Here is a 13,399-nt window from a genome sequence, read left to right on the forward strand (position 1 = left end):
TAAAGAGGCCAGAGGTTAGGCTGCTGTGACACGGACAGGGGATCAGACACTGTCAGGACTTGGCTATATCTGCGAAGGGAAGAGACATTCCAGAAGATACTAACACATACATAGTTTATCGCACGCTTCATTTAAGAAATGGTGTGGAAGAGACCAGCGGGGGTTACGGAATTTGGATGAGTGGGTCCTACGCTTTGGGAGCTGATCGAGTCTAACTTCTGCAGAACTCTGTGTTGCTGTCTTAAACCCTCACAGACAGACAGACAGACAGACAGACAGCATTCTTGACAAAAACGATAAAATGACAGTCTTTCTCTATTCCAACCACGAGAAATCCTCAGATAAACTTTAACCAGGAAACCCTGAGTTTCAGCAGCCGTGACAGAAGGAACAGACTACAGGGGGCGGTAGTGTGGTGTGGGGGAGGGCCTAGAGCGAACAATGGACAACAGAGCCACGGTGTATGCAATTACTGGGAGCCTGGCGCCATTAACTTGGGCCTGCCAATCCGAGGGCCTCAGGTGACTCCAGCAGGCAGGGTTAACGGCAAGCAAGGCCTCCTCAAACCCTGAATATTCTCCCTGAGTGTAAAACTCATTTTTAAAATACAGCTTAAAATGCTTTAGATTAAAATAGTTTAAGGCCCGGCAGTGGTGGTGCACACCTTTAGTCCCAGCACTCAGGAGGCAGAGGCAGGCGGATCTCTGAGTTCAAGGCCAGCCTGGTGTACAGAGCTAGTTCCAGGACAGACAGGGCTACACAGAGAAACCCTGTCTCGAAAGAAAAGAAAAAAGTAATGTAGAAAACAAATTTCTACTTGCTGACGTTTCCCAGAGACCTTAACTAAGGAAACAAGAGGCTCACTGCCAGCGGAACCCCAGGCTGCTCTGGAAAGCCCACTGGGAGAACAAGCCATTACCCATCAGGCCTAGCAGATCCCGGCTCTCTGTCGGAGTCTGACTTAATGGAAGGACTCCATTCTGGGAGAAGGCTGTATAAGGAAAAGGCTGTCTGTCTAGGGAATCGACACGTTCCCTCCCAATTGAGGGCAGGGGAAATCACCACAAATCAATGTGGAAAGACATTTTCAGACAATGAAGAACGAAACAGAGTGGGAAGTAGAGGGTGAGTGTGTGGGGCTGGAAGTCAGAGCAGACAGACAGACGGAGGATGCCATACAGTGAGTCCTTGTGACGCTCAGCAACACACCGCTAATACAGAAGCCGAGGGCACACGGGGAGACCTCAGGGCCAGGCTGTCCCCCATCAGTGTGGACACCACGCGAGAGCCTGGGTCCGTGCGACCTGCCTGCTCTTCCCCAGCCAGCGAGCTCTGCTCAGCCACACGCACGCTAGGGACCTGAGCATCTAATGGGGACGAGATGGGGCTGAGGTCGGTGGCCACCTCGGCACGTGACAGGTGTGCGAGCGAAGGGGGGTGGGGGGGAGCAGAGAGCCACATGCAGAGTGTGGGCACACGGGACACGCAGACGAGGAAATGAGAGAGACGTGACCTCCCCTCCCCCACGCTGCCCCCAAGTTTTCTCGTCTCTGTGCACCTTGGGGTTGTTGATGATTGGGGTGATCACAAGATCCGAGTCTGTGTAGATCAGCTCTCTCATCTGGGATTCTAGGGCCCCCTGGCTCAGATGCCCACACGCCATCTGGAACAAGGACAACAGTCACACTTTGCATGTATAATGGAGAGCGACAGGGCACCTGTGTCAGTGACTTCAAGTGCCGCGGAGACACCTTCAGCCTGGCTGATGGTCACACAAATCCTGAACGCTGTGTGTTGTTCCCATTTCACACACGGAAACGTCTCAGAAAGCAACTGCTCAGCCACACCAAGAGTTCTCACCGCTGATTGGTCAGACACACCAGGCGTTCTCACCACGGGGCTGGTCAGGCCTGCAGTGCACACCTTCCACACTGAGGTAAAGGGAAAGGCAACTTCACACTAGCTGGAGTTTGGCTTAGTTTTGTTTCTTATGATGGATGGGTCCCGCCCCATCCTTCATCCACAAAACACACAACTACTCCTGTCTTACTGAATATTCACAAAATTAATTAAATTCTAGTATTTTAAAAGTTCTGGCAAAAGTGCTAACACCAATATGTATATATTTTGCATTGTGTCTGTGGAGCGTGCATAGGTACACACTAGGTGCACACACATATACATGCATGCACACACACAAACGATAATAAAATGATGAATGACTACGTGTTCTGTAATCATTTACATGAAATGTCCAGAACAGGCTGGCAGACTGAGGAAGACCCACGGGGCAGGAGAGGAGATGCGGAGGTAGGGAGGCTGACAGCAAACAGTTACAGGGCTGTTTCATAGGGTAACGAGAAAGCTCTGCCTGACTGTGATAATGTCCACACAACCTGGGGATCCTGGAAAAGCCTACCAAACGTCCACTTCATATGGGTGAACTCGATAATCACTGCGGAAAAACAATCACTTTCCAAGCAACCACCGGGGACCCGGTCATGGTCAATGTCACCATCGCGGTAGGGCTCACACCTCCACTTTAATTATTTTTACGAGCTTCTGTAATGTACCATAAATCCCACGGCTGCTCACCTTGGATAAAGGAGAGGTCTGTGGCGAGCTGGCGTCCTCACCGTCTCCGGGACTCAGTCCCACCATGGCACTAGTCCTTGGAGTGGGCCGTGAACTGGAAAACACCACAGCTTTTCATCAGCAGGGTGCAGGCGCGACACCGACCCTCCACCCCGTCTTGGCAGGAAGAATGGACGGCATGGAGGTGGCTGGACCCCACGCCTCTTGCACGGGCACTCGGCACATAAAAATCTTCAAGCCTAATTTGTGTTTAATGACTATAATTTTCGTAGCTGCTTCTTTTAAAAGTGTCGTTACGTGTGGGTACACCTTCACGCGCTGAGCCCCTCCCCTCACCAGCCCCGTAACTGCCCTGCGGGTAACTTTCTGGGTAGCCAGCTACTTGTTTCCAGAATGCATGCTACATCCGGTCTTGTCCTTTTTGTAATGTCCTGCATGTTTCACGTCTCCCGCCTCACAAGCATCTGTTAATCACATTAACAGTGGCATTTCCAGGCATGCACACACACCTGTCACTTCCTGGTCCGGCCCCCACTCTACCCTTCCCATCACAACCTCTTTCAAATCCCCGGGGTTCACGTCTCCTCCACTTCCCGCTTACTCAGTCACTACGTGAGTTTTGAACATGAAACACCAGAGGTTGTACCTGGTTCTAAGAGAGTCGGCTTAGAGTGCCTAAAGTATATATAAATGGATGTATCGTGCTTTACACTCAAATATGCACAAAACAGATCAATAAATGCTAGTGCATCGTTATAGATTAAATGAAACAATACTCCTCCTGTATAAGGGCTGTCTTTCCCTTTAATGACACCGAGGATTGGATTGGACCAGAAAGACAGAGACCTGCACGCCCAGATAATCTTAAGTCTATTGAATTCACTGCCTTTGATCACTCACAGACAAACTGGGTTGTTCCAGCAGCTGCTGTTTAATCGGGTGTTGTTTATTCTTTCAATGGTTATAAATATTGCTTGCGTCTCACAGAAAATACATCTCAGGAAAAACACACAGGCCACAGTGTCGCTCACCAGGACAGCTTCTGCTTAGCATGTAAGACACCCAGCGTGAATGGGAGAAAGGCAATGTGAAAAGAAGAGAGGATGGGAGGGAAGGTGGGAGGGGACTCAGACAAAGGAGAAATACAGCCCCTCCTCTCTATAAAACCTTGCCCAAATAAGGAGGCTGCACTTCTGAAATTTTAAACTCACTTTTACCAGAAGATAAAGTTTCGAGAGAAAAGATTTTAATATTTACAAATACACACACACACACACCAAAGCAGCTTTTAAAAATTGTATGCATAAGTGTGTCTATGCACATGAGTTCAGTGCCCTTAGAGGCCAGCAGAGGGCATCTGATGCCCTGGGGCTGGAGTTATAGGTGGTTGTGAGCTGCCCAGTGTGAGTCCTGGGAGCTGAACTTGGATCCTCTAGAAGAAAATCAAGCACTTTTAACCATTGATCCATCTCTTTAGACCCAAAACACGTAACGTTTAAAACATACAAAAATTAGAGTCCCCTGGGCAGCGTTCACAGTGGGGTGGAGGTGGATTGTGGCACGAACACCACCCTCTCTCTATCTCTAAGCCCCCCCAAGCACTGGTCTGCAGACCTGGCTCTTCTCAGAGCAGGGTTATACACACCTGAGGAGAAATACGGATTCGTTCAGCTGGCCCCCTGTGGTAGTCTTGGGCCTCAGCTCAGTCGGGGTGTCTGTGGTAGGAGAGAAATATGTTAACCACAAGTGACAGAAATCACCATGAACAGAGCATGACACACAGAGACATGGAAAGCAAGCACATGCACAGGTTGGAGCTCCAAATGGACCACAGCCCACGAGCTGCCCCAACCAAGCCTTACCTAGCCGGAAAGATTGGTTGAGTCGATGAATTCCCTTCTGCCCTTTCCCTTGTCCATTCTGAGGGCTCTGCAAACGCTCCCTGGAATCATGTGGTCCTGAACATTCCATGACATTTCTACTGCTTGATGGAAGAAATCAAGACACACGCAATTCAGACTGCCTGTGGTTTTGCAAATAGCACGGAAGGCGTAAGGGCATAATTACACTGTGTGTCTTATCGAACAATGTAGCAGAACTGGGCTAGGACGGCTTTCTACGGGGCAGCTACAATGAGCCCTTTCTAGATGTCAGGCATCTGTACCTAAAAACCCTTTCTCTCACAAATAGTAGCAGACAGACAGACACCAGAGCCTGGAGTACCACAGAAACCAGCACGTTTCCCTTCCTGACTACTTGGCCTGCGGTCAAAGTCTACAAGCCATGGGAACTAACTGTAAGAGAAGCTGGCCTGCTGTGGGCTGATCCTTCTGTACACTGTGAGTGTGTATTACTCTCGTTGGTTAATAAAGACGCTGACTGGCCAATAGCTGAACTAGACAAGGTTAGGTGGGAGAGCCAAACTGAGGCTACTGGGGGGGGGGAGAAGGGTGGAGTCAGAGGGTTCTCACCAGCAGCTGCAGGGACAAGCAAGATGGGCATGCTGTACGGAGAAATGGTACCAAGCCACGTGGCAAAGCACAGATAAGGAGTATGGGTTAACTTAAAATGTAAGAGCTAGTTAGTAATAAGCCTGAGCTATTGACCAGGCACTTATAATTAATATGGGATGATATATTATCTATGATATATTAGAACTTGTCTGAGGACTCAGAAAGCAAAGTCAGCCACAAGCCACAGAAACCAGGCACACACTTTTAATCCCAGCAGCCAGAAGCTAGGAGGCGGAGGTGGTGGTACACACCTTTAATCCCAGCACTAGGGAGGTATATATGACAGGAGCAAGAGTCGGTAGGAGGCATCCGTTCCCCAGCCACGCTGAGTGGAGGTTACGGTCTGAGGCTTGGTGAGAGCCCGTGGGGACAGGACCAGCCCATTCAGCCTGAGGGAGAGGTAGAAGCTAGTGGCCGGCTACTTTGCTTCTCTGAACTTCAGCTTGAAGGTTGAACCCCAGTACCACTCTCTGGGTCGCTCATTTATTCGTGTTACATTGATATGAGCCTCAGTGTCCTTATTTGGGAGCTGCCGGCAGGACAGAAGGTTCTGCCTGCACTGGCCTGCGGGTGTCCCAAGGGACAGAAGTGAGGGGGCTCTAACGCTGAAGAGCGCAGAGAATCCCCTCGTTTGCTCACATTGCTTTTGTCCCTGGCAGCCAGGAAACCACCATTTGGGGGCAGCAGTAACTATGGCCACTACCCGATGCCCTGAAAGAGGAATCCTTTCTCTGCAGAGCTGGGATTCCAGGAACACCAGCCACACCCCCCTCCTCCCCCATCCCTCCTCCTTCCTCCCTATCATTCCAAAGGCACCCAGCAAGACACACAAACCGTCACACACCCCCGAGGGGCCAGAATATCAGGTTGGCTCCATGTTTAAAGACCAGCTACCCTACTCTCTCACAGTAACTGCAGGACAGGGGTATGACCCATCTCACCCTGCTTAGCATTCCCTCAGTCTGAAAGACAGTGGCTCCACAAGCCCACAGCCCACATCGCCAAACCAACCGAGCAGAGGCCGAGTGTTTTCAGCCCAAAACCCAAGGAAGGAGGCTGGCAACACATGCGTGTCACTGGAAGTCCTCACAGGAGCAGCTCATCAGAAAAACAAACAGGACACACAGACAGGCAGGGACAAAGGCCACCATACAGCGGCAAAGGGGACACTTTCATGTCTTCCTTATTTAGAATACAGGCAAATATCGGTAGGCGAGTCTCCAGTTAGTCACAATCAACGGCCTCTTACAACTTTCTAAGTGTCGTGTGCATGCGTGCGTGCGTGCGTGTGTGTGTGCTGTGTGTGTGTGCTGTGTGTGTGTGCGTGTGTGCGTGCGTGCGTGTGCGTGTGTGCGTGCGTGTGTGTGTGCGTGTGTGTGTGCGTGCGTGTGTGTGTGCATGCGTGTGTGTGTGCGTGCGTGCGTGTGTGTGCGTGCGTGCGCGTGCGTGTGTGTGTGTGCGTGTGTGTGCGTGTGCGTGCGTGCGTGCGTGTGTGTGTGCTGTGTAGTATTTATACCCTACAGCTGTGGCGGGACAGCATGGGGTGGGGCACCTCTCTCCCTTTCTACCCCATCCCTCCTCTCCCTTCCCACTCTTTCTTCCCCCAACCCACCACAAGCACACGCGCGCACACACACGTGTGCATGCACACACACTCACGTGCACACACACGCACACCATGCACACATGTGCGCGCGCACATACACACTCACGTGCACACACGCCTGCACGCGCATGTGCACACACACTTTTCAGATGAAGAACTAAAGGTCGGAGGTGTCCTGACTTGTGGACACCAATAAGTAAGGCCTGGAGACAATAGGCTGACCCTGAAGGTGGAGCTCCAGCCCGGCTGAAGGTCCCCAGGGCGGGGGGCAGGGGATGAGAATGAGGCTTCTCTCTAAACAATAGCAACTGTTACATGGGGAGTGGGGTGGGGGGAGTCGTCCGGCAACACCAGGCAACTGTGCTCACACATGGCCACCACATCCTCCGAGCTTACAATCTCCTAACTCGGGGGTCGCCTGGGTACACAGCCACGGAAGGCTGGCAGGAAAGCCAAGTTTGTCACAGCCCCTGTACTTCCCTGTCACATGACCATTAGGGGCATACGTGCTGGCGGGCCACACACTGGCTCTACGGTTTCCACACAGCAGTAGCCTAGTCACTCCTATGCACGCTTCATGACCACACCTCACTGAATGACGTCGTCCTGCCCGTGCTCAGAGGGCAGGCACCATGGGAGCGGAGCAAGCCGGACTGCGACAGCCACATTACACCCCTGACTGGATTAAATAAAAAAGGCCAGGCATTGGTGCCACACGCCTTTGAACCAGCACTCGGGAGGCAGAGGCAGGTGATCTCTAAGTTGGGGGCCAGCCTGGTCTACAGATCGCATTCCAGGACAGGCTCCAAAGCTACAGAGAAATCCTGTCTGGAAAACAAGAAACAAACAAACAAACAAAAAAAAAAACAAAAACAAAAACAAAAACAAACAAAAAAAAAAAACAAAGCAGAGGATGAACAAAAAACGAGACTAAAACATCACGACTCAGATGAATACTTAATTAAGCAAATGTTGGGTGCCATTGACCAGAGGGCAGAGTGAGCAGCCCTGAGGCAGGCATGCTACCTGAAGCTGCTGTCCTCGGAGGCCAAGTCCAAGTCTTCTCTCCGCAGGGCATCCTTCCAGAAGGGGTGCTGCAGGACGCCCTCCCACGGTAACCTTCAGGACACACAGGGGCACAGCTTGTTAAGGGGAGTCCAGAGCTGACCCACAGCGCACTGCGGCATCAGACCCCCACCTCTGGGGCTGTGTGAAATTCATCTCCCTCAGCAAAAGGAAGTCAGAAACATTATCAGCTATACAGCAAAGAACGAGGGTTTTAAAGTAAATAATTACCAAATCACAGTCCTGTCCCCCTTCACCGTACTAAATGAGCAAGACTGTTTCAGTTGGTTTTGTGGTTGGAATGTGTGCACGCTCATCCCCTGCTGGTGTGCACACTCATCCCCTGCTGGTGTGCACGCTCATCTCCTGCTGGTGTGCACGCTCATCCCCTGCTGGTGTGCACGCTCATCTCCTGCTGGTGTGCACGCTCATCCCCTGCTGGTGTGCACGCTCATCCCCTGATGGTGTGTATACACTCATCCCCTGCTGGTGTGCACGCTCATCCCCTGCTGGTGTGCACGCTCATCCCCTGCTGGTGTGCACGCTCATCCCCTGCTGGTGTGTACGCTCATCCCCTGCTGGTGTGCACACTCATCCCCTGCTGGTGTGCACGCTCATCCCCTGCTGGTGCGTATACACTCATCCCCTGCTGGTGTGCACACTCATCTCCTGCTGGTGTGCACGCTCATCCCCTGCTGGTGTGCACACTCATCCCCTGCTGGTGTGCACACTCATTCCCTGCTGGTGTGCACGCTCATCCCCTGCTGGTGCGTATACACTCATCGCCTGCTGGTGTGCACACTCATCCCCTGCTGGTGTGCACGCTCATCTCCTGCTGGTGTGCACGCTCATCCCCTGATGGTGTGCACGCTCATCCCCTGCTGGTGTGCACGCTCATCCCCTGCTGGTGTGCACGCTCATCCCCTGCTGGTGTGCACGCTCATCCCCTGCTGGTGTGCACGCTCATCCCCTGCTGGTGTGCACGCTCATCCCCTGCTGGTGTGCACGCTCATCCCCTGCTGGTGTGCACGCTCATCCCCTGCTGGTGTGCACGCTCATCCCCTGCTGGTGTGCACGCTCATCCCCTGCTGGTGTGCACGCTCATCCCCTGCTGGTGTGCACGCTCATCCCCTGCTGGTGTGCACGCTCATCCCCTGCTGGTGTGCACGCTCATCCCCTGCTGGTGTGCACGCTCATCCCCTGCTGGTGTGCACGCTCATCCCCTGCTGGTGTGCACGCTCATCCCCTGATGGTGTGTATACACTCATCCCCTGCTGGTGTGCACGCTCATCCCCTGCTGGTGTGCACGCTCATCCCCTGCTGGTGTGCACGCTCATCCCCTGCTGGTGTGCACGCTCATCCCCTGCTGGTGTGCACGCTCATCCCCTGCTGGTGTGCACGCTCATCCCCTGCTGGTGTGCACGCTCATCCCCTGATGGTGTGTATACACTCATCCCCTGCTGGTGTGCACGCTCATCCCCTGCTGGTGTGCACGCTCATTCCCTGCTGGTGTGCACGCTCATCCCCTGCTGATGATTGTTCAGGGAGGCTCTAGAGCCTTCAGGAGGAGGGGCCTAGCTGGGAGGAAATGGGTCATGCGGGCTGGCAGACAGGCCTAGACATTCCATGACCTGGGCCCACTCCTTGTCTGCCTGGAGCTTCCTGGCTGGGGACACAGTGTGACCAGCTGTCTCGTGCTGCTGTCCTCGTCCCACCATGAAAGCCTCTGTGCCTTCCTGAACTGTGAGCCCAAGCAACCTGCCTCCTTCTCTTGCCCTTCCAAGGTTCTGTCACTGCGGCAAGAAGCAGCCCCGTTACTGTCCAAGTGTGCACTGCACGCTGAGCTCAGGGGAGGACACTCCTCCAACACCCATGGGTTACAGGGAGCAGAAAGAGGAGCCTGAGGAGGAGGAGGAGGTGGAGGCAGAGGGACAGAGTGGAGGGAGGGAGGGCGGTGAAGGTGGTGTCGATCTGTGATCACAGTGCAGGAGGCTGGGGAGGGACCAACCTGAGCCACACAAGGAAACATTCGGGGGGGGGGGAGAAAGGGAGAGGGAGGAGCAGGGAGGGGGACGGAGGGAGGGAGGGGAAAGCTTCACAGCCATGTAAAGGAAAGTTGGTCTCAGTTTCTCACACGCACAGCACTGTCCATACCTTTTCTGAGGATCCTTCTGCAGTAACCCATCCAGCAAATTAATGAAATCTGAGGATGCTTTGGGGAATGTAGAATCTGTGGACAAATGATTGAGAGGAGCCCATAAACATCGACTTCATGTTATTGTCCATCAGCAACGTCTAAAGCAACAGCACAAGTCTTCAGACTGATTAACAGAAGGACAGCACTGAATCCATGAACCACACGGTACAGAGGGCGAACCACAGAGGACGGGTGTGCGGAGCAGAGACACGTGAGCATCTCCACGACTCACATTCCCTTCCCTGAAACAACGGCACTGAGTGTGGCCAGCCGGAGCCTCACAGCCAGTGGTTAGCAGGACCTGACGCTCTGAGGCTTTGCCCTGATCCGGAAACCCTCCTTTCTTTGGAAAGTTTTCAACAGAGAAATAATGATCCCTGGCTCAGCAGTGCTGTCCCCACACCGTGGGTCTCACAGGGCAGTATGCACGGTGGCCACCTCCAGTCTGTGGCTGGAGGAAGTGGCCGGGACAGTAAGACCGAATAAATAGCTGAGTCCCCTACAGAGTGCTGGGCACCATGGCCACAGTCTGAGGACGAGGACACGCTCTGTGCCATGAGCCACCGGCATCGTTTGTAAGTATTTGGATTCACCAATAGAACTGAGAAATGCCTCATTTCTTCCTACTGAGAAGCAACACACATTCTCTCTCTCTCTCTCTCTCTCTCTCTCTTTCTCTCTCTCTCTCTCTCACACACATACTCTCTCTCACACACACCCTCTCTCTCACACACACACCCTCTCTCTCTCTCACACACACACACACACACTCACACACACCTTTAAATCTTTAAACAGACTTCCTGTGCTAATTTGTGTTTTTTAGTGAGGGAAGCTGTTAGTGTTGCTTGGTGAGAACTGGGTGAAGGTGGGTGGGCTCCCAGTCAGGGAAGATGATCAGCTGTGCTCACCTACCCTTCGGGACTGGCGGCAACGGGTCTTCATATAGAATCTTCTCAACCAATTCTGACACCGTTTCTGAGAAGAACGGGGCTGTACCTGAAATCACATGAGCTTGCACAGTCAGTTTGCCATCTGCACCAATCCCAAGCTCAACTACAGGTATGCCAGGAGAGTTTACACCATTGTAACAAGATTCACATGACTCACGGGGGAAGGGCAATGCCTGACTAGTACACCAGACCATGCACTTCCATCCTCCTCAAATGCAAAATCAACTTTCCAAGTCCACACTCAAGGTCACACAGGGCAAGCACTGTGATCAAGAGTTTCCTCGGCCCCTTAATACATCCAGAGCCATCTGCTCACAGGGCAGTCAGACTTTCCACTTATAGTCTCCAGTGGGCAGGCACACTTCAACATTGCAGATAATTAAGAAGACATGTCAGCATGCCCAAGAGCCTCCCTGAGTCTAGCATCAAGCAATTAAGTTGAAACTGTCTACACAAAAATCGCCTCAAGCCAGTTTTGTGATACCTGCTAGGTCAGGACCTGGCAAATGACACCCTAAGCTAATAGTTTGTCCTGGGTTTTGGTTTTGATTTCATGATGAACCAGACACAAACCTGAGAACATCTCATAAAGCAGACAGCCCAAAGACCAGAGGTCGCTTGCGACAGAAAAGTCGGCTCCCTTCACGATTTCTGGGGCTGCATATACCAGGGAGCCTGAAAACCAAAGACAAGAATAGCCTGGTTAGGCAACTGAATCATTTCCAGCACAAAGAGCCACGGTGATGGAAAGACTTCATGCAACAGAGAAATGTGGGCGCACGTGTATCAAATGCAGGTAGAGGGTAAACGCTGACTTGGCATTTGGTGACCTCCCCGTCCTCAGTCACTCTCCTCCTGGCTTTTGAGACAGGGTCCCTCACTGGAAGTCACTGGTCTGACTGGACTGTCTGCCCAGCCAGCCCCAGGGACCCCTGGCTCTCTTCACATGGGTCCTCCCGGTTTTGCAGCCAGCATTTTACTCCCTGAGCTACCCCAGCCCCAGCCATAAGCACAAGAACCTGATTCCGCTGGCACCATCTCACTGTGAAACCCACCTGCCAAGAACACGCCCCAGAGATCTGCCTGGGCTGCAAAGAGCAACCCCTCGACAGGGTGGATTACACTGAAGGAGCCCCTGGTGTGTGCCAGGCCAGTTCTGAGAGCTGACTGAGCCGGCCCGGGCTCTGGTGGGTGGCAACAAGGTGCCCACATTGACCAAGACCTCTAATGCTGACTCGCCGTCATAGCCCCAGGATGAAGCTACTCTGTGTCCTGAATCCCGTCGGTGCGCGAGTGGCAAAGCAGAGCAGAAGGCCAGTGCCACCTCCCAGGCTGGGAGCTGGGGTTACGGTTAACTGATGCACGGTGCGTGAGCCGCCTGGCCCCCACCTACCTCTGACCCGGTTTTTCGCATTTTTCTTCAGCGTGCTTTCCCTTTCCCCGCCATCGCCGCTTCCTTCTTCTGCCGCGACCAAAGCAAAAAAGTCCTCCAGACTCTCGCCTTCCACCTTTGCCAGGCAGAGAGTGCTGAACTTCAGGGTCCCGGGTCCTTCCAGGAGGATCTGTGAGGGTGGGGGAGCACCAGCGTCTTCAGAGACAGGCTCTGAGGGACCTCTCCCCACAGTGCCCGGGCGCGCACGGCTCTCAAGAATGCCGACATGGCGTGCTTCTAAAGAAGAACCCAATGAACTACAGAAGTTACCCCGAGAGTTGTGGCTTAGATAGAACTTGGACACTGCCCACCCCCTGAAAAAAAAAAAAAAAAAAAAAAAAAAAAACAGCCAACATGACATTTCAGTAACAGCAGGATCAAAGGCGACACCGCCCACTCTCGAGTGTCCCTTCCCGGGCACCACAGGGCCACCAGGGAGCCTCGGCAGTGGGAAAGATAGGAAAGATAGCAACTGATAGGACTCATTAGGCAGATAAGGAATGAAGATAGAGATGGCCGGCGCTCAGTATCCCCAAGCTCTGAGCCCACAAAGTCAAACAACTGGGGATGAAAATAATGGGGGTGGGGATTTTCTGATGTGCACAAGTTATATGAGGCAACCACACTATTTAGTGTGCAAGCCTTGAGCATTGTGGGATGTGGGTATCTGATGGGACTCAAGGCCAAACTGAGGGACATAGCTAATGCTGGCCTGGAGACTTGGCCCGGGTCACCTGCTACCCACTGCCTGAGCCCAGGGGGTATGGAAGCCCCTGGAGTCTTGCTTCTCACACGGTGTACAACAGGGAAGCTAGGGCCCTGCTTTTTCAGTTGTGGGAGTTGTGGACGTCTCACAGACAAAGAACTGGGCCTGACTCAAGCTGACCAGTGCCCTGTGTGATCAGACGTTGACTTGTGAACTGTTGAACCAGCCCAGGAAACTGCGTCATTTCCAATCTCGTCATTCTAAAAGGCTGCTGGACAACCGCAGTGGGGCTGGTGATCTCCTGCTGAGTGTAGTTTAAAGTCAGCCTTACC

General features: G+C 52.8%; 1 protein-coding gene across 1 annotated transcript in view; it reads right to left on the reverse strand.

Annotated features, from left to right (window-relative positions):
- Ulk4 (unc-51 like kinase 4) overlaps window positions 1-13,399 on the reverse strand; it is a 275,914-nt gene that overhangs the window by 242,879 nt on the left and 19,636 nt on the right. Inside the window, exons 6-14 of the mRNA XM_051202614.1 lie at window positions 12,323-12,491; window positions 11,503-11,604; window positions 10,892-10,975; window positions 9,934-10,009; window positions 7,741-7,833; window positions 4,458-4,579; window positions 4,241-4,310; window positions 2,596-2,689; window positions 1,559-1,663 (exon numbers count right to left, since the gene is read on the reverse strand). Coding sequence (XP_051058571.1) covers window positions 1,559-1,663; window positions 2,596-2,689; window positions 4,241-4,310; window positions 4,458-4,579; window positions 7,741-7,833; window positions 9,934-10,009; window positions 10,892-10,975; window positions 11,503-11,604; window positions 12,323-12,491 — 915 coding nt within the window. The remainder of the gene's footprint in view (window positions 1-1,558; window positions 1,664-2,595; window positions 2,690-4,240; window positions 4,311-4,457; window positions 4,580-7,740; window positions 7,834-9,933; window positions 10,010-10,891; window positions 10,976-11,502; window positions 11,605-12,322; window positions 12,492-13,399) is intronic.

Source organism: Phodopus roborovskii, unplaced genomic scaffold (genome assembly GCF_943737965.1).
Source record: "Phodopus roborovskii unplaced genomic scaffold, PHOROB, whole genome shotgun sequence".
Classification (NCBI taxonomy): Eukaryota; Metazoa; Chordata; class Mammalia; order Rodentia; family Cricetidae; genus Phodopus; species Phodopus roborovskii.